Below are 27,497 nucleotides of genomic sequence, written 5' to 3' on the forward strand. Positions count from 1 at the left end.
AACAGTATCTTTTAAATTTTTTTTCTGTTTATTGCTGGTATATCGAGACACAGTTGGTGTTTTATGTTGCCTGTAGAACCAGTGTCCTTGATAAACTCATCTGTTAATTGTAACAGTTTGTATGTAGGTTCTTTGGGTTTATCTGTGATACAGTCATAGCATCTAAGAATAACAGTTTCATTCCATTTGTTCTAGCCCCTGTGCTTTTTATTCCTTTTTGGTGTTCCATGCTGGCTCTGTGCCTTGGACCTCATGAAGCTTTTCCCTCTTTCCTTCCAGATGAGGCAGAGGTACATATTGACTATGAAGATAATTTTCCTGATGATAGATCTGTGTCATTCAGAGAGCTCATGGAGGACTCCCGCACAGAGGCAGAGGAGGACAGGAGTCAGGAAGAACCTTCTGAGGAGGCTCCAAAACAGGACCGTCTGGTCTCTATGCCTAGGAAGACCTCTATGGCAAGGGAAGACAGAGCCCAGGATACAGCCTTTGTGCCAACCACAGGCCTGCTGGGCGCTGGGAGCCCTGTCCCCACGGAGCTCCCGGGATCCCAAGGCAGCGGGAAGGACATGCTCTGGTCTCCTGCTGGGACCTTCCACAAGCCCGAGTGGGAAAAGGAGATGGATGATGACGCCAAAAAGCACCTTCCTGCTGGAGACCACCACAGGGGCAGCACGTTGGCCCCAGGGGAGCCGGAAAGCAGGGTCACCTACCACAGCACCGATGGCCCCTCGGGGCCCTCTGGGGGCAGGAATGACAGCAGGGCCGGGGACGCAATGGTGAGCAGCAGCGATGCGTCCTGGTTAGACGGCTACCCTGTGACTGATGGGGCCTGGAGGCAGACGGAGGCGGGAGAGGAGGGAGATGAGGAAGAGGAGGACAAAGGGGATGGATCAGTAGGGCTGGAAGAAAGCATCCTGGTGACGTCCAGCCAGCCTGCCCTTGCAGAAGGGAAGCAGTCCAGGAGCACCACCCTCGCTCCCAGTGAGGACGTGACTTCACTTCTTCCCTCTCAAACGATAGATGGAGAAGCTTTGGCCCTCGGACCCATGAATGTGTCTGACACTGAGGGTCCCGGCAAAGGGGCTGGTGACTTGACGGGAAACCAGTCAACCGTCCCCTGGAGATATGCCACAGAGAAGCCTCCCACATCCACCCCGCCCTATGAACTCACCAGCTCTACCCTGGAGACCGAGACAACCGCCGTCCAGAAGACACCCAACCTTACTCCCTCAACTGTCGTGGCGGCCACCCAGACCCCACCAGAGACCACTGCCCCTGCCGTCCAGGATACCTTCCCGTACCTGCTGTCGGAGGACTTCCTGGGGCAGGAAGTCCCCAACCCGGGTGCAAGCGAGGAGCTTCTCCCAACCTTGGAGCCTTGCGCTGGGGGCAAGTGTCCCAGCCTCGGCAGAGGCCCCATCATTGCCACGATCGTCACAGTTCTGTGCCTGCTGCTCTTCCTGGCCGGCGTGGGGGCCGTGTGGGGTTACCGAAGATGCCAGCACAAGAGCTCCGTGTACAAGCTGAATGTTGGCCAGCGCCAGGCTCGGCACTACCATCAACAGATTGAGATGGAGAAGGTCTAGCCGCCTTGGAGCTGGGGGGGGCTCCCCCGAAGCCCCCTTGGGAGGAAAATAAACGGTGACACATCACAGTGAGAACCGCTGACATTTCACTAGCGCATCAAACAGGGGAGTGGGCTGCTCTTCCTTCTCTCAGGTCTTTGCTTTCTACGCTGAGAAGTGGGTCTGGAAGCACCTGGCCGGGCAGGGAGGCTTGGGCGGGGTCATCACACGTCAGCAGTCCCTGGACCACCTGTCCTGGGCCCTGTCCCCCTAACCCCAGACCTGTGCTTTGGCCCTAATTCCAGCCGGAGGTCAAAATTCACCTCTTCATCCTACTATTGTCTTCTTCTTCTTCTTTTTTTTAAAGAAAGAAACGAGTCTGCAACCTGAAATTTTCGAAATAGGCGTGACAGAGTATTTGAGAGCAGCGTTATTTTGGATCAGGTATTTAATTGTCGGGAGTGGAGGAGGGAAGAAAAACAATGAGTTATTTCCTTTTAATGTTGCGATGTTGCTGAGGGCAAATGAGCCAAGATCCAGGACATAGTCTAGAAGCTCTGAGATTTTTTTTCAAAATTGTTTGTTGCAATTGGAAAGAATTTACAACTGACATTTGTTGCAAGGAGGGGAGGAGGGCGGGACACACATCCACCCTGTTCCCTCTGTCCTGTGAATCCGTCTTTTTTTTTCAAACAAGGTTAGCTTTGTACCGGTAAGCACCGTTTCCTCTCAGAAGCAGTGGCCTGGTTGTCCTTGACCAGTCTGTGCCTAGGAATGTCTTAGAGTTTTTGCCAGGACTAACAAAACTCAGTCCTCGGCTTCCTCTCTCAGGATTAACCATTTCTCTGAACGCCAGGAAGAAAGACTAACCTAGGAGGGAAAAAATGTTTAAAGAGGGCCAAGGACTAGGATATCAAGCACGGGTACCTACTTGATGGAGAAGCAGAGGAATTACAAAGGAATATGAAGTGATCCGTGCCGGCCTAGTCTTTACCCTGTTGTGATGACTGTGAGCTGTCTGGAAACAGCCTGAGTGCATCACGGGCTCCCCCGGCTGGTGAGCATCCAGTTCACGGTGTCCCAGGCATCTTATGGTGACTCGGCCCGTCTCACTTGAGACGGCAGTCCTCAGACCAGCGGCATAGATATCACCTGGGAACTTGCTGGAGATGCAAGGCCTCTGATTCCACCCTGGATGAATGGGAGGCCCTAGGGGTGGGGCCCAGCTGTGTGTGTGCATGCTCAGTCATGTCCGACTCTTTGCGACCACGTGGGCCACAGCCCACTAGGCTCCTCTGTCCATGGGATTCTCCTGGTGAGAATCTTGGAGTGGGTTGCCATTTCCTCCTCCTGGGGATCTTCCCAACCCAGGGATCTAAACCTGCATCTCCTGGGGCTCCTGCGTTGGTAGCTGGATTCTTGACTGCTGAGCCATCTGGGAAGCCCATTTATTGATTTGGTGTCATCTAAATTAATGTAAAAACGCACGTAGAAAGGGAATGATTAAAACAGTGTAAACTTCAATTGTATATCATTATGCATGTTTTGAGGTTGCTAAATGTTCAATGTTCACGAAAATTGGGGGGTGGGGGATGGGCGAGGATCCATTAACACGAAGCTTCTGAGATATTTAAAATAAATAATTATTTCCCCAAATAGTTACTTAGTGTATTTTATATCTGGGTTATATCACAATTGTTGTTGTTGTTCAGTTGCTAAGTCGAGTCTGACTCTTTGCAACCCCATGAACTGCAGTATGCTAGACTTCCCTGTTCTTCACTATCTCCCAGAGTTTGCTCAAATTCATGTCCATTGAGTCATTGATGCCATGCAACCATCTCATCCTCTGTCTCCCTCTCCTCCTGCCCTCAATCTTTCCCAGCATCAGTCTTTTCCAGTGAGTCAGCTCTTTGCATCAGGTGGCCAAAGGACTGGAGCTTCAGCTTCAGCTTCAGTTCTTCTGATGAATATTCGGGACTGATTTCCTTTACTGACTGGTTTGATCTCCTTGCAGTTCAAGGGACTCTCAAAAGTCTTCTCCAACACCACAGTTCAAAAGCATCAGTTCTTCAGTTCTCACAATAAATTTTTTTTTTTAAAAAAGGATTCTCTAGTAATCTTGAAAGTAATGTCTTAATACTTGCTGGATCTAAGACCAGCCTTTCTAAGCCCAATTCTCAGCCACATGACTTCCTGCAGCAGGATTTTAGGGCATCTGCTGAGCTCCTACCCCCTCTTCCATCTTCCTAACACCAACCAGACACCATGCTTCTCACTACAACAAAAAGCCCAGGATCTTGCTACTCAAAGTGTGGTTCCCAGGCCAGCAGTACAGACACCACTTAGGAGCTTGTTAGAAATGCAGAATCCGGGACTTCCCTGGTGGCCCAGTGGTTAAGAATCTGCCTGCCAGTGCAGGGGACATGGGTGTGATTCCTGGTTTGGGAAGATCCCACATGCCACGAGGCAATTAAACCTGTGCTCTGGAGCATACTCATACCCTTCTCATCCAGAGAACTGTCCTCGGCCTAATGGGAGTTCCCTCACCCAGGAGTCAGCCGCCCCCCACTCCCCACTCCCACCGGCTGGGCAGCCTGCGAGCAGCCAGTGACTAATGGACATGGTCACACGGAAGGTCGGCCTCCTTGCCACCAGGTGGGAGAGCTCCCGTGAGATCAGGCAGAGGCTGGCCTCCAGTGACCAGCTCCTTCCTGTGCCCCTTCTCCTGAGAGCACTCCATCACTCGCACAAGGCTTTGCTTCAAGAGATCTGGACCTGGACTTATCCAGGGGTCCAGTGGATAAGAATCTGCCTGCCAATGGCGGGAGACAAATGGGTTCAATTCCTGGTCCAGGAAGATCCCACATGCCCCGGAACAACTTAAGCCCCTGCACCACAACTACTGAAGCCCGCACATTCTAGAGTCCATGCTCAGGAACAAGAGAAGCCCACACACCGCAATGAGGACTTGCTGCAACTAGACAAAGCCCGTGTGCAGCAGCGAAGACACAGCAAAACCAGAAACTTAAAAATATTTACTAATAATAACTTTAAAAAAAGTGATCTGGACCTAAGACGTCCACCGACGGATAAACTCTTAATTCCTACTCCCCCCATTCCTGCTCGACCCAAACTTTTCCACTGTACCCTCTGGAATTCTTGGGCTGACATCAACAGAATCCCCCTGTCCTCCCCCTCCTCTTCCAGTAGCTGATGTGTGAGTTCTCTGTGCAGAGTCTGCTTTTGCCCTAACTGGCTTCTTACTCTTCCCCCCTGCCTCCTTCTACACTTCTCTTTCTGCCCGCTTGTCCTTGGGTGACAGGCATGGAGCACAGCAGCTGTCGGCTGTCATGCCTGGATTGGTCCTTGTTTGAAACAGTAAATACTTGGTTACTTCTCAGACCTTGGCAGCAAGGGACCAGCTCATCGGATACAAAGCAAGCCCCAGATTCCCAATGTTATCCCTTCGTGGGATCCCAGGTAGCCGAAAGAGAGCCTTACTTGGCGGAAGGAATGCGCCTGCATCTCCTGCAGGATCCAGGCAGGTAAGGACCACCCCCCTCTCTGTCAGTCAACAGTCTTTGGGGTGAGGACTCTGCTTCAGGAGATGCACGTCAGAAACCTCACAGACCTGAGAAAACAGCTCATGAGACACGTCCTAGAAATTCCCAGGGGGGCCAGAGGTTAGGACTCTGCACTTCTGTTGCCAAGGGCAGAGTTTCGATCCCTGGTGGGGGAACTAAGACCCTAAGATCCCACAAGCAGGTCAGTGTGGCAAAAATAAACACAAACAAACCAAACACCACACAACACGTGTCCTAGAAGGACTGGGTGCAGTCAGGACAGTCCCACCACTGGACAGAGAAAGAAAAATAGGTCAAGAGTAAGCAAAGGAAAACATTTAATGTGATTTCTTTTAAAAAAGCTTTGTTTCCAACCATTTTGCAAGTTCAAATTTTCCAAAGAGTGAGACCATACCCACTGCCCTAATCCCAGGAGGGAGGTGGGAAAGACATCGGTGACGTTTCAGCGTGGCCTGCAGACCAGGACTCTACAGCGGGCCACCTTGGATCTGTGGGTACGACTGAGAAACCGCGTCAGTGTGGCAGCCTGGGTAGGAGGGGAGTTTTGGGGAGAATGGATACATGTGCACGTATGGCTGGGTCCCTTCACTGTTCATCTGAAACTGTCACGATACTGTTAACCGACTGCACCCCTGTACAAAACAAAAAAGGTTTTTAAAAAATCAATGAAAAATAAACAGACAAGAAAAAAGAAATTGCTTCATTTCCGCCCACTCTTTCTTGCAAAAGGAGGCACCATCATCTTACTCTATCAGCTCCAAGGAGATAGCCAGCCAACTCACTCACTCAACAAGATACCCAAGCCAGATCTGGGAGGTAGAGTGTGGGGGTTGGTTCTTGAGTCTGAGGGGAAGATGCTGCAACAGTGCAGGCCATGGCCGCTCCTGACTCGAGTTTCTGGGTAGGAGAGGGTCAGTGAGGACGAAGCTGGGTTTTCCTGGTGGCATCCCCCTCAAGGAGATGCCCCAGGGACGAGGCAGCGGGCACAGGAAGTCCTTGCACAAAACCTTTGGCCGAGGCTTGCTTAAGGTCCCTTCCCTTCCCACCCCCCTCCCTCTCCTTGTATATAGTTTAAACTCTCCACACTAGGTCATTCAAGCCTGGAGTCCCCAGAAAAAAGAAGTCGCTGTTTGGGGGATGGCAGATGGTCAAGAGTTGGGACAGCTGCGATGAAGGATTAGTTGTGGGTTTTTCTCGGAGCCTCGCTACAAACTGTGTTGCCGTTCCATGTGCAAACACTATTAAATGAGAATGTTTTCTCTGGCTCCAGTCCACCTTCTCCCCACAGTTTAAGTATTGAATTTTTTTTTTTCAAACCGAAGTAGCTTAAGTTTACAGCTCACATTAAAACTTAAAAACGGTATTTCCATCCATGTTGGCAGAAACGGGCCACTGTTGATTCCACCGGCAGTCATAATAAACCCTTTCCCACTGACAATCGAACAAATCATTTTCTGTTTGCTGCTGAGTTTGGTTCAATAAAATTTTTGTACTCTTAAAATTCCCTTAGTAAGGACTCCTAAAAGCAACATTTCCTAAGGCGGCCTCTGTGGGTGACGGCCTCAGTGGTTCTGGACCCCAGAGGTGAGCCTGACAGGTTGGTGGCAGTAATTAGAAAGCCTCAAACTCAGAAAGACATTACTGGGCTGAATACGCTGGTATGTGCAACATTTCCATTAGTTGCTTTTAATTCTTTGTGTACACCCAAACCTCCCCCCCGCCACCCCCCGTCCTTCCCTGCTAACCAGAAATCTGAACATTAACATGGGTGCAGGGGGTGTCTTTAGACCCTCCCCAGGGGGGGTCCTTGCCTGGGCTGCCTGAAAGGCCTTGGGGCTGGACAGACTCCATGCCCCACGGTGGGCAGCCTCCGTGGGCAGAGACCTAACTGCTACCCATTGGGCTGAGTGCAGGTGGGTCAGAGGGCAAGCCAGACATCTTAGCCTTGGTCTGGAAACTCCCACACAGCTTACAAATGTGCTTCTTCCCCCACCCCCCCACCCCAAATGGCTGGCCAGACGAATGCTGAGCCCACGAGGTCTCAATCCAGGATTTTTCTAGGCTCTTCCAAGAAAACCCACTCAGGGAGGTACTGGGCTGAGGTCGCTGAGTGCAGCTGGGCTTTCATGTTACGTTTGGAAGAATTGGCCCACATTTTTCTTTTTTTTCAAAAAATTGGTTTGGTTTCTTTTGAAATAAAAACTTAGTAACTTGGTTCCACAGTCTTCAATCAAAGCAAAGGGCTGACAGTATTGATCCCACTGTCCCCAGGGGACAGTCCCTAGGATGAGGGTGGGAGGGGCTTTCAGCCCCCAGGGGAAAGACGCCAACCTCAGATACCGCCTGCAATGCGGGAGACCTGGGTTCAATCCCTGGGTCGGGAAGATCCCGTGGAGAAGGGAATGGCTACCCATTACAGTATTCTTGCCTGCAGAATTCCATGGACAGAGGAGTCTGGCGGGCTATAATCCATGGGGTCACAAAAGAGTTGGACATGACTGAGTGACTTTCAGATAGTGAACCCAAACCTCTGCCCACATCAGGAAACCCTGTGGAGACATCCTCACCCCCAGAATCCGAGGAGGACCAGAGGGAGGCCCTGGAGGAACAGAGAAGTGGAGAGAGTCAAGAGTCAAGCCTCCTTGCCTGTCCTCACGCAGCTGCAGAGAGCTGAAGCCTGGAGCTTCGAGGACAGTCAAGCGTCCATGGGCCCAGAGCCTCCCCTGATGGGATCCTGGGGAAGGGTGTCCATGCCTGAGGCCCCCCACTCTGCTTTATAGTCCCACGCTGGGACCCCTCCCCACTGGATCCCTGACTCAGGCTCTGCCAACCACCCGACTTGAGAAAACTCTCAAATCATATTTGCAGCCTGAGCCCGGCATCCCAGCCTCAGAAGGCTGCGGGCACTGAATGCCTGACTCACCAACCACCCACCTCCCATCTCAGTCAATGGCAACCCAATCCTTCCCGTGCGTCAGGCCCCGAACCTCCAGGTCACCACCAGCCCCTCTCTTTTCTCTAATGCTCGACGGTCAACCTGTCAGCAACTGTGACTGGCCCTGCTTCCAAATCCATGACAGGACCACTTCTCACCACCCCCCCGCTATGCCCGGGGTCGCGCCTTCATCCCCTGCCTGGATCTCTGTGGCCATCCCCGACTGACATTCCCGACTGTCCCCTGAGTGCTCCCAAGTTTCTCATGGTGTGGCAGCCGGCAAGCTCCCTGTAAAATGCCAGGGGGCCCAGGCTCTGCTCTGCTCCACGGCTCCCGCGCCACTCAGGGCAGACGCCCAGGGCCTCACTTACACTGTCTGTCAAGGCTGAGCCATCCCCTCCCAGCCACACGCTTACACCGCCTTCCACTCTGCCCCGTGCCCACACCTCCCCTGGGCTCTGGGCTGTCCCAGGCCGCACACGCTGCCCGCCCTGCCTGGAAGGTTCTGTCCTGAGACCCACCTCCCCGGGTCTCTGCTCTGTCACGTTCTCGGTGACGGCTTCCCCGACCACCCTATTTAAAAACCCCAGCAGGGCACTAAAAGCTGGCTCTCTGGGACGACCCAGAGGGATGGGGTGGGGAGGGAGGCGGGAGGGAGGTTCAGGATGGGAGGACATGTGTGCCCCCGTCGGTGATTCATATCGATGGATGGCACCACCACAATGTTGTAAAGAAATTATCCTCCAATTAAAAAAATACATTAATTCAAAACAAAACACTGCAGTCTTGGGACTTCCCTGGGGGTTCACTGGTTAAGACGCCACATTTCCAATGCCAGGGGTGTGATCCCTGGTGGAGGGGGCTAAGATCCCACATACGGCACCACCAAAAAATTAAAAACCAAACAAACAACCCTGCAGCCTCATCTCCAAGCTTCCTTATCCCTCACGGCTTTATTTTTCTCCATAGCAATGATCACCCTCCGAGGCCTTGTATGTATTTATTCTTGGTTACCTGTTGTCTGTCTTTCCCTGTAGAATGTAGTCTCTATGAGGACAGGGTGTCTTTTATTTTTTCTTTCTGTTTTGCTGTGCAGTGTCTCCAGTGCCCAGATCAAGGCCTAGCACGTAGTAGGTGCTCAGTAAATATCTGTCGACGAGTGAATGAAACTAGATTCCCTCTCCTTCCTTCCATTTCCAACTCTGAGACTAACGGCTGTGCACTGTCCTCAAAGGGGATCGACTGGCCATCGGAAGACTTCGGACACGTGAAAGTATCAGGCAAAAGTCACATGTCTGTTCTCAACGCTGTTGCCCCGACTCCTTTTTCAACGGGTGCCAGCAATGATGCAGGTCAGATGGTGTGCAGACCATTACGAAGAGAAGCTTAGCCTTTGTCCTCACCATCTTTGCTGGATCAGGGGATGGGGGGAAAGGACACCAAAATGGGAGAAAGCAGAAAGGCCAGAGGAGATTTTTATAATTACCATCTTTTAGGGGTGCTTTTCTTATTTAAAAAATAATACTGATTTTCTGGGGGGGGGGGAAATCCATGGAAAACTGTCCTTCTAACTGAAATGGTGAGAAAGGCAGTTATAAAAGTGGAGAAGGCAGGTGTGCAGACGGGGAGGCAGGTGTGATCATGGGGAGGTGGGAGTGAAGATGGAGAGGCAGGTGTGATCATGGGGAGGTGGGAGTGAAGATGGAGAGGCAGGTGTGATCATGGGGAGGTGGGAATGAAGACGGGGAGGCAGGTATGAAGATAGAGGGGCAGGTGTGAAAGGTGGGAGAGGCAGCTGTGGGCACAGGGAATGCAGGCTCACCCCTTGTTAGCTGGAGTGAGAGACGGGGGCTTCCCTTTCACTTCACAGAGTGAAGAGAAGGTGCTGAGGTATCAACAGCTTGAACTATTAGGAAAAGGAAGACAAAGAATAGTGTTTTCTGAACGTGCAAGGGACGGCTCTCTGGCTTCTGGGGCTAGCTGGTCTCCTCCAACTCCAGCAGGTCATCCACGTATTCCAGGACTTCTCCCTGCAAGGGCAACGAGACACCTCCGTGAGGCGGCTACCTGGCCTTCAAAGTGTTGGTGAACAGAGACTGTTTCCAAGAGGCCGCTGCCACCCGCCCCCGGGACTGGAGCAGCCTTTTCCCTGCTGCCCTCGGGCCCAGAGGATCTGACTTCTTCTGGGGGAGACGTGGCTTCCACATCATGTGAACTTGGCTTCAGGTGCTCTGAGACCCCCACAGACGGCGTATGAAGTGGGGGGCCCAGCACCTTCTGCAAGATCCTGCTTAGCGCCCCCTTTTCTGTGCATCCCTCTCTCCCCCCTACCCCCCTCCCATCAGCAGTTACCCCACAGGGAGACCTTCTGTCTGTGCCGCTTCTGCCTTGATTACCAGACCATGAGCTTTTCCAGGGACAAGCACCTGGGCGCAGGTTCTTCCCCAGAGCCTGGCCCACACAGGTCTCAGAAAACCTGCTAGAGGAAGGATGGCTGACTGTGTGGACACGTGTTACTGCTACTGCAGCTGAAGCCGCCACGCACTTTCTGATCTTCTTTGCATTGGTTTCTCTCCCACAACGCACTTGACCACCCCCCACCCAAGCCCTTTACTGCAGAGAAAGAGTGACTCACCAACAAGGTCAAGCTCCCCTGCCCTGGGGTCAGCCCAGGCTGATCTGCCTAGCTCCTCCTTTGCCTCTCAGCTCCTTCCACAAGAGCGCTCCCTCAGTCAGTCACTCCAGCAAATTCTAATCTATTTCTTTGTCAACTACAAATGGGCACTCACCGTGGGCACTTGCCATCTACCACTACAAGGATTAAATCAGGTGCTGCTACAACTACTGACCTTCAACACTCCCTGAAAGGAGTTCAGGGCAGAGAGCAGAAATGAACCACTGGCAGACCAGGGCTTCAGATACTTAGGATTTTATGAGCCAATTTTATGAGGCCAATTCTTATATCTCTTCATTTCTAGAAAAGCACTAAAATCCTCCATGGTGACTAAAGACTAGCAGAAAGCTTCTGTGAAAAATATGTGCTTGATTGCAAGTATTCCCACTTCACCACAATCACACTTATACTGACCGTCCCCCTTGCTTCGTTAGAGCGGTTTCTCAGAGCTATCTGAAATGATGTCACCCAGGTTATAGTCCTCATTTTGCCCCCAACAAAACTTAACTCTCAACTGTAATGCTGTGCAGTTTTTAAAAGTTAACGTCTTTTAGACTTTTCCAGAGCAAACAACTATCTGAACCTGAAACCTGAAACATCTGTTGCAGCTTGCTTTATAAACTTTCTGAAATGGTAACAGGGCTACCGCAAAATTTTTAACCAGTGTTCAAACTTCCAGGTGTTCTTACACACATTTCAGAAAGCTATGAAGAACAATACCACAAATATCAGAAGACTGTACTGATGCTTTGTTTCTAGGCAGCATTTGGTCCTTTGAAATTTTTAAGGCTTAACTAAGAATTTCATTGTGTTAGTTACAGTTTACTTCAAATTATGACTTGTCATCATTTGATATAGAAATTATTTCACAATCCTAAAGCCTTTATTAATAACCTAATTACTCTGGGATCTTCAGTGGAGCCCTGTTATCTTGAGAGTATCAAGTTCAAGAATCCTAGGAACTGTGAAGCCTAGAAGAAGCCTGGTCAGTTCACCAGATGATTACTAGGCAGCTGTGTGATTTTCAGTAAGTCATGCTACCTTTCTGAGTTTGCTTCCTCATCTGTGACATGAAAGAGCTTTATTGTCTCATAAAGGGGCTCTGCTTGTTCTAACACTTGTGATTTTTCTATGTCTACTCACAGATAAACATGATCTTACGCACAGAAACTCCTGAGGAATACACACACACCCAAAAAAGATTAGAACTGATAAACAAGTTCAATAAGTTTGCAAGATTACACTATCAGTACACAAAAACCAATAGTATGTCTATATACCAGCAAGACACAACTAGAAAATTAAAAACAAAAAGGGAAACAGTTCCATTTGCAACAGGGCTTCCCTGGTGGCTCAGACAGTAAAGAATCCGCCTGCAATGCAGGAGACCTGGATTCGATTCCTGGGTTTGGAAGATCCCCCGGAGAAGGGAATGACTACCCACTCCAGTATTCTGGCCTGGAGAATTCCATAGACTGTATAGTCCATGGGGTCACAGAGAGTCGACCACGACTGAGCAACTTTCACTTCACTTCCATTTGCAACAGAACCCAGAATGAGAAAACATTATTGAAGGAAGCTATTTTCCAGGCAAGAATCCTGGAGTGGATTGCCATTTCCTTCTCCAGGGAAACTTCCCAACTCAGAGATCAAACCCGGGTCTCCTGCACTGCAGGCAGATTCTTTACCACCTTAGCTACCAGAGAAGCTCCTCAAAGGAAGTTAAAGAAGACCTAAATAAAGAGAAAGCTATCCCATGTTCATAGATCAGAATATTTGATATTGTTAAGATGTCAACAGTACCCAAAACAATTTTCAGATTCAGCACAATTCCTATCAAAATCCAAGCTGCTTTTGCAGAAATTGGCAAAGTGACCCCATATCACACATGGAAATGTAAGGGACCCAGAACAGCCAAAACAATCTGGAAAAAGAAAATGAAGTTGGAAGACTCGCATTATCCAATGTCAAATGTAATACAAAGCTATAGCATTTAAATCTGTGCAGTACCGAACTTCCCTGGTGGGCCAGTGGTTAAGAATCTGCCTGCTAATGCGGCAGAGAAGGGTTTGATTCCTGGTCCAGGAAGACCCCACATGCTGCAGAGCAACTAAGCCTGTGCCCCACAACTCCTGAAGCCAAGCCTCGAGCCCACGCTCCGCAACAAGGGAAGCCTGTTCACCGCAACTGGAGTAGCCCCGCTTGCTGCAACTAGAGAAAGCCCACACACAGCAACAGACTCAGTGCAGCCAAAATTAAATAAATAAAATTTAGAATACACACATAAATAAATGTGTTACGTTTTAAACAAACATTAAAAACAGAACAGTGCAGTACCAGCATAAGGAGAGAAATCTAGATCAACGGGATGGAATGGAGAGTCCAGAAATGAATCTTCACATTTAACGTCAATTGATTTTCCTATGAAGGTACCCAGACAACTGAATAGGGAGAGTCTTTTCAACAAACAGTGCTGGGACAACAGCATTTCCACACGCAAAAGAAGGAAACTGGGCCACTGCCTCATATCATATGCAAAATTAACAAAAAATAGATTATAGATCAAAATGAAAGTTAAAAATATAAAAACTTTAGGAAAAAAAATAGAGTATACTTTAGTGATCTTGGATGAGCTTCTTAGCTATGACGCCAAAACACAAGTAACAAGAAAAAAATTGGTAAGTTGGATTTCATCAAAATCTAAAATATTTGAGCTTCAAGAGTAAAGTGAAAAGATAACCAACAGATTGAGAGAAAATGTTTGCGATTAATGTATCTGACAGGGGGCTTTAGAACCAGAATATATAAAGACCTCTCACAACTCAACAATGAAAAGACAAATAGCCCAATTTGAAAATGGACAAAGGAAAACAAAAACACTCCTCTGTTAAAAAAAAGTGGGCAAAGGGTTTGAATAGAATCAACACTTCTCCAAAGAAATATACAAATGGCTAGCAAGCATGCGAAAAGATGCTCAACATCATTAGTCAATAGGGAAATGCAAATGACAACCGCAATGAGGTACCACTTCACACCTACTTCACAACTAAAAAAAAAAGACACACACACACACACACACAAAGAAAGATGCTACAAATGTTGATTAAGATGAAGCAGATTAGAACTTTCCTACATTGCTGGTGGGAAATGCAAAATGGTTCAGCCACTTTGGAAAACAGCCTGGCAGTTCCTTAACAAGATGCACGCAGAGTTACCATGGGACCCAGCCATTCCACTCTTAAGTATAAGAGAATCTAAAATTTTTACCCAAACAAAAATGTGTACACAAATGTACACAGTACCATTATTCAAAGTAGCCAAAGACTGGAAATGACCCAAACGTCCATCAGTCAAGGAATAAACACCACGTGGCATGTCCATACAGTAAAATATTATTCAGCAATGAAAAAGGATCTTTTTCATCTAATGTGATGCATGTTATAACACAGCTAAACTTGGAAAATATTATCCTCAGTGAAAGGAGCCAATCATAGAAACCAAAATCCATTTGATTCCACTCATAGGAAACGTCCAGAACAGGCAAATTCAGAGACAGGAAGGAGGTCAGTGGTTGCCAGAGGCTGGGGGCACAGGCTGTGTGGACAGAGGGGAAGGAATGTAAAGTGACGACTAAGAGGGTTCGGCTTTCACTTGGGTGAGGAAAATGTTCTCAAATCTGATAGTAGGATGAATGTACAACTTTATGAATACACTAAGAGCCATTGAATGGTACAGTTTAGAAAGGAAAATTGTATGGTATGTGAGTAGTATCTCACATACCATTTTTCTGTTCTAGAAAAATGTAACAAGGGAAACTGCTCATAGCAATGGTAAATGGAAAAGCCCTGATATATAACTACCATCAAGTTTATGGTGAATATATTAACATATTGGAAATATATGGAAAAAACTGGAAGCATAAACACCAACATCTCAATAGTAGTTTGCCTTTAGATAACCAGGAACCCAATCCATCCCCCTTTTCCTGAATATACTTTTCTCTACTTCTTAAACCACAGCGGCCAAGCCAGCTTGTGTCTGGCCTGTGTTCCTTCCTTTTCAGCATCCTTGTGATCTTATCCCAGGATCTGCCTCCAGAGAACCCAACCCAAGACCCAAGGCATGTGTGTCACTTCCTACTCTGTAAAGCACTTCCACATCCAAAGTGGTATTTTCTTCTCCCAACCCTGCAAGGTCAATGTTATCAGCTGCATTTTACACAAAAGAACTGAGGCTCAGGGCAGCTAAATGCATGGCAGTGGTCCATCCAACTCATGTGAATTTGTCCACAAAAAACAAATTTCATGATGACATTTTACTTACAGGTTCTTCACTGAAAACTGGGGCAGTGGAAAGAGCAGACATGGAGGCTCGGGGCTCTGGGTCTGGCTGAGCAGCTTCCAGACTTTCCTGTCCCCGGGGTTCCTCTTGTATGAAGTGAAGGGTCAGCTGAGAACAAGCCCTCGGCTGTCTTCCAGCTCTGAAGGTTGGTGAGTCCTCAGCTGTCTTAGAAAGCATTTCATGGTCTATTCCAAACACATCTCTCTAAATGTTACCCCTGCAAGCGTGCTCGGTCAGTCATGCTTGACTTTTTGCGAACTGGAGTCTCCAGTTCCTTTGTCCATGGGATTCTCCAGGCAAGAAGACTGTAATGGGTTGCCATGTCCTCCTCCAGGGGATCTTCACAACCCAGGGACTGACCCTGCATCTGTTACATCTCCTGCACTGGCAAGCAGATTCTTTACCCACCGAGCCACCTGGGAAGCCCAAACGCTAACCCCAATGATGGCTTTTCTGTGACTAGACTGCAGCAACACAGAATGACTGCCCCATAACCAGCAGAGTCTCCGTCAGTAAAGGTATCAGCTGAGTGAGACTTCATCAGGAATTTCAAGAAAATCCCAGAGAAGGATAAGATGCTTAACTCAAAAAAGACACACACACACACAAAACTGACAGAAAAATTGGGATGTGGGTTTCCCAGAGTCTTCAGAGTGCTGAGTAATTGAATATTCACTGTTTTTATAAAGTTAAAAAATGAAGCTTGTTGCTCAGACACAAAAAGGAATGAAATTATGCCATTTGCAGAGACATGAATGGACGTAGAGATTTTCATACTAAGTGAAGTAAGTCAGAAAGAAAAAGACAAATATCATATATTAATTCATATATGTGGAATCCAAAAAATGGTACAGATGAACCTCTTTGTGAAGCAGAAATAGAGACACAGACATAGAGAACAAAAGTACAGACACCAAGGGGGAAAGGGCGAGATGGGAAGAATTGGGAGGTTGCGATTGACATATACACACTATTGATACTATGCATAAAATAGATAACTAATGACAACCTATTGTACAGCACCGGGAGCTCTACTCGATGCTCTGCGGTGACCTAAATGGGTAAGAAATCCAAAAAAGAGGGGATCAATGTATCTAGGTGGCTGAGTCACTGTGCTATACAGCAGAAACTCACACAACACTGTAAAGAAACTATAAACCAATATAAAATTTTTTAAAAAACGATGCCTGGGAGCTTCCCTGGAGGCTCAGTGGTAAAGAATCCGCCTGCCAATGAAGGAGACATGGGTTTGATCCCTGATCCAGGAAGATCCCACATGTCATCAAACAACTAAGCCCATGTGCCACAACTATTAAGCCTGTGCTCTAGACCCCCAGAGCCTCAACTACTGAGCCCACTTGTCCTAGAGTGCATGCTCCGATACAAGAGAAGCCACCGCAGTGAGAAGCCCGCTCACCACAACTAGAGAAAAGCCTACACAGCAACGAAGATCCAGCACTGCCTCAAACAAATAAATAAAACAAAAACGATGCCTGGACGGCTCCTGTGATAGGTGACTAGAGGATGGCTCCCAACTCTGCCAGGAAACGTGGTGCTTCAGCCTGGGTTTCCTAGAAGCCCTTCTTGTCCAGGTCAGTCCACTGATGCCTTAAAACAGTCACAGAAACCGTGTTTCCCAAGGCCTCTTCTGGATCTCATTTCAAGAATGACAGGGCCTCCCAGTGATTTTTAACAAAGATGTGAGGAACATTTTATCTCAGTCAGTCGTATGCTAAACGTGAAAGCTCACCTCATCGTCATCCATGAGATTTTCCTTAGCAAAGTCATACAGCTCTTTCTGGAGCATGGTCACGTTAAAGAACTGGACTGCTTCCTGTTTAGACACAAACAGAGAACAGTATATACCAACCAACCATTTAACAGAATCGGGGTGCAGGGGGCACAGGGGGTTGGGGTTTCTTTGGTGAGGGGACAATGAAAATGTGCAAAATTAAATAGTGTTAACAGCCATGCAGCGCTGTGAATACACGGAAACCTCTGAATTGTGCACTTCAAATGCATGAACTTTCAACTATATGAATTATATCTCAACTTGAAAAACAGTGGCCAACCCCAAGTGAATGAAAGAAAATGTTATGTGTGTGTGTCTGAACAGTGAGGTTGAAGGAAGATGTATGTACAGCAAACCAGGACAGCCGGCACAAATCTCAATGAAAATACAACTTAAGGGCACACGAGAAAAAATCCTCTGAAAGTGATAAATAATCCACAAGTTTCCCTGAATGTGTGCAAAACTGTGTGTGTGCATCAAAGGAATGAAATGATGATCCATCCATAAACAATTCTGCCATGGAGTTGTTAATTACGGGAAAAAAAAAAATATGAGAGTAACAAGGGAAGCATTCATGATGAAATTCTTAGAAAAAACAAAGCAAGTTGTAAAACAGTATGTAGGATCCCATTTTTGTAAAAATAAAGAATTACATGCTGCATATACGACATCATACAGCTGCTTTACCACAGCATGAGACAGAGAAAACATAAAATCAAGAGGAAGGGTCAATTCCTAACTGAAATGTTTCTGTAATGCTTGAAATTTCAGGAGAGTTTACCGATTTAGAAAAGAGAACAAAGGGGTAAAGTGATAAAAGACAAAATAGCGACAGAAGCAAGTTGAGATTCTCTTGTTTCTGAAATAGCCCCTCTCTTCACACGCCAAGATGTCTCCCGGAAGTGGGATAAAGACGAGAGCGGAAACGCGGGGCCCGGGCGCCGGCGCTCACCGGTCTGGGCTGGAAATGCTCGTCCGCCAGCGCCCACTTGTCCCTGTGGTACTGATAGTACACCAGGTTCTGCTGCATGACCTTGTCGCTCTGGTCAAAGAGCAGGTAGCTGACCGCGCAGGGTGCCGCATTCTTCAGGTCGTTCACTGGGGGCGGAAGAGAGAAAACAGGAACAGGAAGTCAGCCAGCCTCTCAGGAGAAGAACCGCTCTTCTCAGTGAAGAACAGCTTCCAGGAGAAGAAGATCACTAGCAAGCCCCCTTTCCAAGCCTCTCCGACAGAACACCTGCAATGACGGGAAAAAAAACAAACAAACTCAGGGGTGAACAGGCCGTAGACAGGATCTCCAGGGAAAAGTGGAATCCATTTGTGAAAATGACATAAGTTCCTCGGTACAGAGAGGCCAAGGCAGAAGTAACTAGTCAATCCCCGTCAGGCCACCGTGACCTGGGCTGGTGTCACATCCCTGGGGCCTGAGCAGGCCTGCGTCTGGAGACTGGACTCTCATGGAACTGACGGAGGATGTGCAAGCAAATGAGGCCCCCTTGGACCTGTACTGCCCCCTCCCCTCTTGATGGGACCACAATCTCCAGATCCAGGCAGGCCCACAAAGAGTGACAAGAAGCCCGGGACACCCAAAGATCTGTGCATCCCTCTGGGCTGGAAGAGCTTCGTAAAGTCACCTGGTCTCCCCTCCTCCTGTCCTGGTGCTGGGTTCCCACCTCCACCTTCCTTCCTGAGAGTCGCCCCCACCTACGGAGGAGGTGCTCCCTCAGCAGAGCGGTTTTCCAGGTGCTGAGATTTCTCCATGGGGGGAAAGGGAAAGGGAAGAAGGAATGAGACACTGGACCCTGGGCGTTTCTTCTGGCACATTCCCCTCTCCTTGACAACCCAGGAACAGAACATCCCTAAGGCTCTGTCTGCCCAGGTAACCGGACCTGGGTGTGAAGTAGTGCTGCCGCCTTGTGGCCTTTTCCCATAACTACAACTTTAAAACCCTCACTTAAGGACATGTCCTGTTCATCAACCCTGCAAGGACTGGAAAGGACACCTACCTTCAAGATATGTACTGCAGTAGGCTACGAAAAAATATTCAACACAGGGTCAACTTTCAAAAAGCCAACTTCAAAAGGTAAATTTCATTCATACTGTTTTTTAAAAAGTAATGGAAAAGCTGCTCCATATGACTCAGTTCAGTCACTCAGTCGTGTCTGACTCTTGGCGACCCCATAGACTGCAGCATGTCAGGCTTCCCTATCCATCATCAACTCCCGGAGCTTGCTCAGACTCATGACTACTATTGCTCAGACTCATGACTACTATTATATGTATGTGACATAATCCATATGACTACTATTAGATAAATGTAAATAAAAAATGCAAGGAAGAATCATCCCACACCCGTCAGCATGCCCATCAGCAAATGGTCTGTGTACAAACAACAAATGCGGAGATGGAGTGCAGCGAAGGGAATCCTCCAGCCAGGTTGTTGCGAGTGTAAATCGGGTATCAGGCACTCTGGAGAACAGTGTGGAAGTTCATTAAACGAACTAACAATAGAGCTAGCATGTGATTGGGCCACCCCAGTCCTGGGCATGTACCTGGAGAAAACCAGAATTCCAAGAGACAAGTGCACCCCAGCACTTAGTGCAGCCCTGATTACAACAGGCAAGACATGGAAGTCACCACAATGTCCATCGACAGATGAACGGAAAAGGAAGAGATGCCACATGTTTACAATAGAATATTACTCAGCCATACAAAGGATGAAATGATGCCACTGGCAGCCACACTGACAGACCTAGACATGATCATACCAAGTGAAGTAAGTCAGACTGGGAAAGACAAATAGTATGTGAGATCACTTAGATTTAGAATCTAGAAAATAATAAGAATGCATTTATGCAACAAAAAGAGACTCGCAGAGTTGGAAAACAAACTTATGACCCACAAAGGGGAAATTAGGGTGGAAGGGATGAATTAGGAGGTTAGGATTAACAGATGCACTCTTTTTATATATAAAACAGATAATCGAGGGGGACCTACTATACATCAAAGGGAACTCTGTGAAACACCCTGTAAAACTACAGGGAAAGGATCTGAAAAACAATACATCCATGTGTGTGGATAACGGAACCAATTTGCTAGACAGCTACAACAAACACCATAGTATAAATCAGTTCTATTTTAAATTTTTAAAAATTACATAAAAAGCAGTACCCACCATATTGCCCTCAGGCGATGGGGACCTGGGCTGGTGTCACATCCTTGCACCCTGAGAGGCTTGGGTCTCGAGACTGGACTCTCATGGGGCTGAGGGAGCTGGGAATTACATGCCATCAAAACAGCACCTCTTGGACCTGTAAGGACTGGTCCCCTCTGGATGGGACTACAATCTCCAGATGCAGGCAAGCTCTTCAGAAGCTACGTGAAGCCCAGGGCATCCAACGACTGGTGGGCCCTCAGGCTGGAAGAGCTTCCAAAAGCCAGCAGGTCTCCTGGACGTGTCCTGGTGAGGGAACTCAGCACCAACCTCGGACGACATCACCCTCAGCGGAATGGTTTTGCAGGGGCTGGGATTTGTCCGTGGGGAGAAGGGGTAAAGGAATGAGATACAGGCCCTTAGGCATTTCTCCTGGCACCTTCTGCTCCCTTGACAACCCAGGAATTGACTGATTTTCCTGAGGTTTTGGCTGCCCAGCTGATCAGACCTAGGTGTGAGGAAGTGCTGCTGCCTGTGGCTGTTTCTCGTTACTACAACTTTAAAACCAAGGTTTATGGACACTTTGACTTCAGTAACCCTGCGGGGCTGCAAATGACACCCTCCCTGAAGAAATGCCCTGGGGTAGGTCACAGGAAAAAAGTCAAAACAAGGTCAACTTTCAAGAAGCCTGCTTCAAAATGTAAATTTCACTCATACTGTTTGAAACAAAGTATGAAAAAGATGCTCTAAATGGCTATTACTAGACAAATGTCAACCAGAACTACAAGGAGGTATTGACTTGCACCAGTCAGAATGGTCATCAGGAAAACGTCCACAAAAAGTAAATGTGGAGACAGGGTGGAGCAAAGGAAACCCTCCTATAATGTTCTTGTGAATTTAAATCTCCAGGAACTCCAGAGACCATTGTGAGGTCTTTCAAAACTACTGAATAAAAATAGAGCGGGCATATGATTTGGCCACCCCGCTCCTGTACAAGTGGAGAAAACTGAATTTCAAAAGACACATGCACCCCAACATTCAGTGCAGCACTGCTTACAACACCCCAGGAATGGAAGCCACAAGAGTGCCCGTTGTTAGATGAACAGAAAACAATGTGGCCCATGTATACAATGGAATACTACTCAGCCATAAGAAAGGGTGAAATGATGCCACTGGCAGCCACCTGGATGGACCTAGATGCGATCATACTAAGTGAAGTAACTCGGACTGAGAAAGACAAATATTACATGAGATCACTTACAGTTGGAACCCAAAAGCTGATCAAATAATTTATGTAACACAAGGAGACTCACAGCTTCAGAACCAATGTATGATTCTATAAGGGGAAATTGGAGTGGGAGGGATGAAGTAGGAGGTTAGGATGAACAGATACACTCTCATATACATATTATAGAAAATAAAAAAGCAGCAGAGTGTGTACAGCAGAGTGTGAAACACTCTAACAACCCATAAGGGAAAAGGATCCAAAACACATACATCTATGAACCAATTTGCTGGACACCTCAAACAGCCTTCTTGACAACCCAAGAACTGACTTTCCTGACCTCTGTCTGCCTAGGTGACCAGACCTGCACATGAAGTGGTGCTGCCTCCTTGTGGTCATTTCCCATTACTACAACTTTAAAACAGGCTTTTATGGACACTGTTAAGTCAAGTGGGCTTTAGGAAGCATCACTATGAACAAAGCTACTGGAGGTGATAAAGTTCCAGTTAAGCTACTTCAAATCCTAAAAGAAAATGAAAGTGCTGCACTCAATACACCAGCAAATCTGGAAATCTCAGCAGTGGCCATAGGACTGGAAAAGGTTAGTTTTCATTCCAGTCCCAAAGAAAGGCAACGCCAAAGAATGTTACAACTACCACACAATTGCACTCATCTCACACACTAGCAAAGTAATGCTCAAAATTCTCCAAGCCAGGCTTCAACAGTACGTGAACTGAGAATTTCCAGATATTCAAGCTGGATTTAGAAGAGGCAGAGGAACCAGAGACCAAATTGCCAACATCCATTGGATCATAGAAAAAACAAGAGAGTTCCAAAAGAACATCTGCTTCATGGACTACACCAAAGTCTTTGACTGTATGGATCACAACAAACTGTGGAAAATTCTTCAAGAGATGGGAATACCAGGCCACCTGACCTGCCTCTTGAGAAATTGGTGTGCAGGTTGAGAAGCAACAGTTAGAACCAGACATGGAACAACGGACTGGTTCCAAATTGGGAAAAGAGTACATCGAGGCTGTATATTGTCACTCTGCTTGTTTAACTTATATGCAGAGTACATCATGCGAAATGCCGGGCTGGATGAAGCACAAGCTGGAATCAAGATTGCAGGGAGAAATATCAATAACCTCAGATATGCAGCTGACACCACCCTTATGGCAGAAAGCGAAGAGGAGCTAAAGAGCCTTTTGATGAAAGTGAAAGAGGAGAGTGAAAAAGCTGGCTTAAAACTCAACATTCAGAAAACTAAGATCATGGCATCCAGTCCCATCGCTTCATGGCAAACAAATAGGGAAACAATGGGAACAGTGAGAGACTTTATTTTGGGGGCTCCAAAATCACTGCAGATGGTGACTGCAGCCATGAAATTAAAAGACGTTTGCTCCTTGTAAGAAAAGCTATGACCAACCTAGATAGTAAATTAAAAAGCAGAGACATTACTTCGCTGACAAAGGTCCGTCTAGTCAAAGCTATGGTTTTTCCAGTAGTCATGTATAGATGTGAGATTTGGACCATAAAGAAAGCCGAGTGTCTGGGAGGGGGGATCAGGATGGGGAATACATGTAACTCCATGGCTGATTCATGTCAGTGTATGACAAAACCCACTGCAATGTTGTGAAGTAATTAGCCTCCAACTAATAAAAATAAAGGAAAAAAAAAAAAAGAAAGCCGAGTGTCGAAGAATTGATGCTTTTGAACTGTGGTATTGGAGAAGACTCTTGAGAGTCCCTTGGATTGCAAGGAGATCCAACCAGTCAATCCTAAAGAAAATCCACCCTGAATATTCATCGGAAGGACTAATGCTGAAGCTGAAGCTCCAATATTTTGGCCACCTGATGCAAAAAACTGACTCACTGGAAAAGACCCTGATGCTGGGAAAGACCGAGGGCAGGAGGAGAAGGGGACGACAGAGGATGAGATGGTTGGATGGCATCACCGACTTGATGGACATGAGTTTGAGCAAGCTCTGGAAATTGGTGATAGACAGGGAAGCCTGGCGTGCCGCAGTCCATGGAGTCACAAAGAATTGGACATGACTGAGCAACTGAACTGAACTTGCCTTCAAAAATCCTGCAGGGCTGGAAATAACATCTGCCTTTAAGAAATGACCCAGGGAAGGTCAGGAAAAAAAATTCAAATAGGGCCAACTTTTAAGAAGCCAATTTAAAGATGTCGATTTCAATCACACTGTTTGAAAAGAAAAAACAAACAAATAAAAAAAAAAACTGGTAAAAGTGCTCCACAAAGCTATTATTAGAAAAATGCAAGAAGGTAACAGCTCACACCAGTCAGAATGGCCATCAGCAAAACATCTATAAACAGTAAATGTGGAGACAGGGTGGAGCAAAGGGAACCCTCCTATGCTGTTGCTGGGAATGTTAATTGGTAACCAGCACTCTGGAGAACAGTGTGGAGGTTCTTTCAAAACTGAAAATAGAGCAGGGAAAAGGATCCATGCCACTCCTGGGAGTATAATCTGAGAAAACTAAATCTCAAAAGACATATGCACCCCAATGTTCTTGCAGCACTGCTACAACACTCAAGGCAAGGAAGCCAGTGCAGCATCCATCGACAGGTGAGCAGAAAAGGAAGATGGGGCACGTGTATACAATGGAATATTACTCAGCCAAAAGAGAGATACAACGATACCACCGGGAGCCATGGGGATGGACCCAGACGTGATCAAATACAGTGAAGTCAATCAGACTGAGAAATACACATATCATATGAGATCACCTACAGGTGGAATCTGATACAAACAAATTCATATATGTAAGACAAAGACACTCACAGGGTTACAAAACAAACATATGAAACCCAAAGAGGAAATTAGGGCAGGAGGGATGAATTGGGAGGTTGGGATTAACATATACACTCTCATATACATAAAACAGATAATCTAGAAGGACCTATTATATAGCACAGGGAACTGTGCTCAACACTCTGTAATATAAGGGAAGAGGATAAAAAAAAAATACATCCACAACTGAATCAAGATGCTGTATACCTAAAACATATTCAATAGTAAAATTCTACTCCATCTAAGAGAAAATATTTGAAAACCCAGTGCCTGCCATATTCGCCTAGGCCCTGGGGGACCTGAGCAGGCTTTGAAGACTGGACTCTCACGGGGCTGAGGGAGCTGGGAGCTGGGAGCCAAGCAAAGCAGCACCCCTCGGATCTGTAGTGCCTGGAAGCCCACCGATTAGACCATTATCTCCAGCTCCAGGCGGGCTCATTAAAAGCCACAGGAAGCCCAGGGCACCCAAAGATCAGTGAACCCTTCAAGCTGCAAGAGCCTGGAAAAGTCACCTGGCCCCTCTCCGTGTCCTGGTGCAGGGTTCCTACCACCAGCCTCCGAGGACAGCACCCTTAGCGCAGCGGTTTTTCAGGGGCTGGCATTTCTCCGTGGGGTAAAAGGGTTAGGGAAGAAGGAATGAAACACAAGCGCTGGGAGTTTCTTCTGGCACATTCCGCTCTCCTTGACAACTCGGGAACGCGCCTTTTCTGAGGCTCTGGCTGCCCAGGTAATCAGACCTGGGTGTGAAGAAGTGCTGCCTCCTTGTGGCCGGTTCTCTTTACTACAGCTTTAAAACACATAGGCTTATGGACACTTTGACTTCAGTAACCCTGCGGGGCTGCAAATGACACCTGCCCTCAGGAAATGCCCTGGGGTAGATCACGGGAAAAAAAGTCAAAACAAGGTCGACTTTCAAGAAGCCTGCTTCAAAATGTAAATTTAACTCATACTGTTTGAAACAATAACGTCTGAAAAAGATGTGATGCTCTAAACTAGACAAATGTGAACCACAACTTCGAGGAGGTACCAACACACCCCAGTCAGGATGGCTATCAGCAAAACATCTACAAACAGTAAATTCAGAGACAGGGTGGGGCAAAGAGAACCTTCCTACAAGGTCTGGTGAATGTGAATTGGTAGCAGGAACTCTGGAGAACACCGTGAGGTTCTTTCAAAACGACTGAATAAAAATAGAGTGGGCATATGATTCAGCCACCCCACTCCTGGGTGTACAAGTGGAGAAAACTGAATTTCAAAAGACACATGCACCCCAACATTCAGTGCAGCACTGCTTACAACACCCCAGGAATGGAAGCCACCACAGTGTCCATCGTTAGATGAACAGGAAATCATGTGGCACGTGTACACAATGGAATACTATTCAGCCATAAGAAAGGAGAGATGGTGAAGGACGGCGAAGCCTGGTGTGCTGAAGTCCATAGAGTCACAAAGGTTGGACACGACCGAGCGACTGAACAGCCATAAGAAAGGATGAAATGATACCATTGGCAGGCATCTGGATGGACCCAGACATGATCACACTGAGTGAAGTAACTCGGACTGACAAAGATAAATACCCTTTGAGATCACTTACAGTTGGAATCCAAAAACTGACAGAAAGGAATTCATTTATATAACACAAGGAGACTCGCAGAGTTTCAAAACAAACATGATTTCCACAGGGCAAATTAGGGTGGGAAGGATGAATTAGGAGGTTGGGATTAGTAGATACACTCTCAGGTACATAATACAGAGGGTCAAAAAGGACTTCCTGTATAGCCAAGGAAACTGTGCAACACGCTAACAACCCTCAAGGGAAAAGGATCCGGAAAAACAATACATCTATGTGTATGTATATCACTGAGTCAAGTTGATGTACACCTCAAACACAACACGGTAAATCCACATAAACTAAACATTATATAAAAAAGGAAACACAGTGCCTACCATACTGCCCTCAGGCTGTGGGGACCCGGGCTGGCATCACATCGCTGCAGCCTGAGAGGCCTGGGTCTCAAAGGCTGGATTCTCATGGGACTGAGGGAGCTGGGATCTATGTGCCGTCAAAGCAGCGCCCCTTAGACCTGTAGGGCCTGGTCCCCCCGGGATGGGACCACAATCACCAGATGCAGGCAGGCTCTTCAGAAGCTACATGAAGCCCAGGGCACCCAGCGACTGGTGGAACTTCTGGGCTGGAAGAGCTTGCAAAAGCCAGCAGGTCTCCTGGATGTGTCCTGGTGAGGGAACTCAGTACCAGCCTCAGATGGCAACACCCTCAGCAGAGTGGTTTTGCAGGGGGCTAGGATTTCTCCGTGGAGTGAAGGGAAAGAAGGGGTAGAATGAATGAGACACAGCCCCTGGGTATTTCTTCTTCCACACTGCGCTCTCCTTGACAACCCAGAAACAGACTTTCCTGAGGCTGTGTCTGCCCGGCTGACCAGACATGGGTGTGAAGTAGTGTTGCCATGTTGTGGCCTTTTCCCACAACTAAAACTTATTTAATTAAAAAAACCCTTGTTTATGGACACTTTCTATTCACTAACCCTGTGGGGCTGGAAATGACACTTGTCCTTGAGAAATGCCCTGGGGTAGGACAAAAAAAATCAAACCATGGCCAACTTTCAAAAAGCCAATTTCAAGAGGCACCTTTCACTCAGATGGTTTGAAAAGATTAAAAAAGAAAAAAAAAAAAACCAGTGGAAAAGATGCTCCACAAGGCTATTGTTAGAGAAATGCAAATGTGAACTGCAAGGAGATATCACTTCACACCAGTCAGAATGGCCATCAGCAACATGTCTAGAAACAATAAATGTGGAGATAGCGTGGGACACAGAAAACCCTCCTACGCTGCTGTCTGGAATGTAAATTGGTAACAGGCACTGTGGAGAACAGTATGGAGTTTCTTCAAAAACCTAAAAACAGAGCTGGCATATGATCCCACCATCCCACTCCTGCGTGAATAACCGGAGAAAACCAGAATTCTGAAAGACACATGCACCCACATGTTTAGTGCAGCCCCATTTACAACGGCCAAGACATGGAAGTCATCAGCGTCCATCGACAGACAAACAGAAAAAGAAGATGTGGCATGTGTATACAATGGAATATTACTCAGCCATAAAAAGAGTGAGATGGTGCCACATGGATGGACCTAGACATGATCAAACTAGTGAAGGAAGTCTAACTGAGAAAGACGAACATCATATGAGATTGCTTACAGTCAGAATCTAAAAATTCACACAAATGAATTAATTTGTGCAACACAAAGAGACTCACAGAATCAAAAAACAAACATACAATTCCCAAAGAGGAAATTAGGGTGGTAGTGATGAATTAGGATGTTGGGATTAACAGATACACAAAAGGGACCTACTGTATAGTACACAGAAGCTGCCCAACATCT

The 27,497-nt window shown here is 47.1% G+C and overlaps 2 protein-coding genes across 3 annotated transcripts in view; one reads left to right on the forward strand and one right to left on the reverse strand.

The window, feature by feature from the left end:
• Positions 1 to 3,224, forward strand: part of SUSD5 (sushi domain containing 5) — a 41,970-nt gene extending 38,746 nt beyond the window's left edge. The window contains exon 5 of the mRNA XM_043443491.1: positions 280 to 3,224. Within this exon, the coding sequence (XP_043299426.1) occupies positions 280 to 1,589 (1,310 nt within the window). The 3' untranslated portion in view covers positions 1,590 to 3,224. The remainder of the gene's footprint in view (positions 1 to 279) is intronic.
• Positions 3,225 to 5,452: 2,228 nt separating this feature from the next.
• LOC122424900 (cartilage associated protein) overlaps positions 5,453 to 27,497 on the reverse strand; it is a 43,104-nt gene continuing 21,059 nt past the window's right edge. The window contains exons 5-7 of one of the 2 annotated variants that reach the window (XM_043443164.1): positions 17,847 to 17,992; positions 16,853 to 16,936; positions 5,453 to 5,784 (exon numbers count right to left, since the gene is read on the reverse strand). In XM_043443164.1, coding sequence (XP_043299099.1) covers positions 5,758 to 5,784; positions 16,853 to 16,936; positions 17,847 to 17,992 — 257 coding nt within the window. In that variant the 3' untranslated portion in view covers positions 5,453 to 5,757. Of the gene's footprint in view, positions 5,785 to 9,014; positions 10,118 to 16,852; positions 16,937 to 17,846; positions 17,993 to 27,497 lie in introns of those variants that run through there. The other variant, XM_043443163.1, reaches the window with a different exon arrangement.

Source organism: Cervus canadensis, chromosome 22 (genome assembly GCF_019320065.1).
Source record: "Cervus canadensis isolate Bull #8, Minnesota chromosome 22, ASM1932006v1, whole genome shotgun sequence".
Classification (NCBI taxonomy): Eukaryota; Metazoa; Chordata; class Mammalia; order Artiodactyla; family Cervidae; genus Cervus; species Cervus canadensis.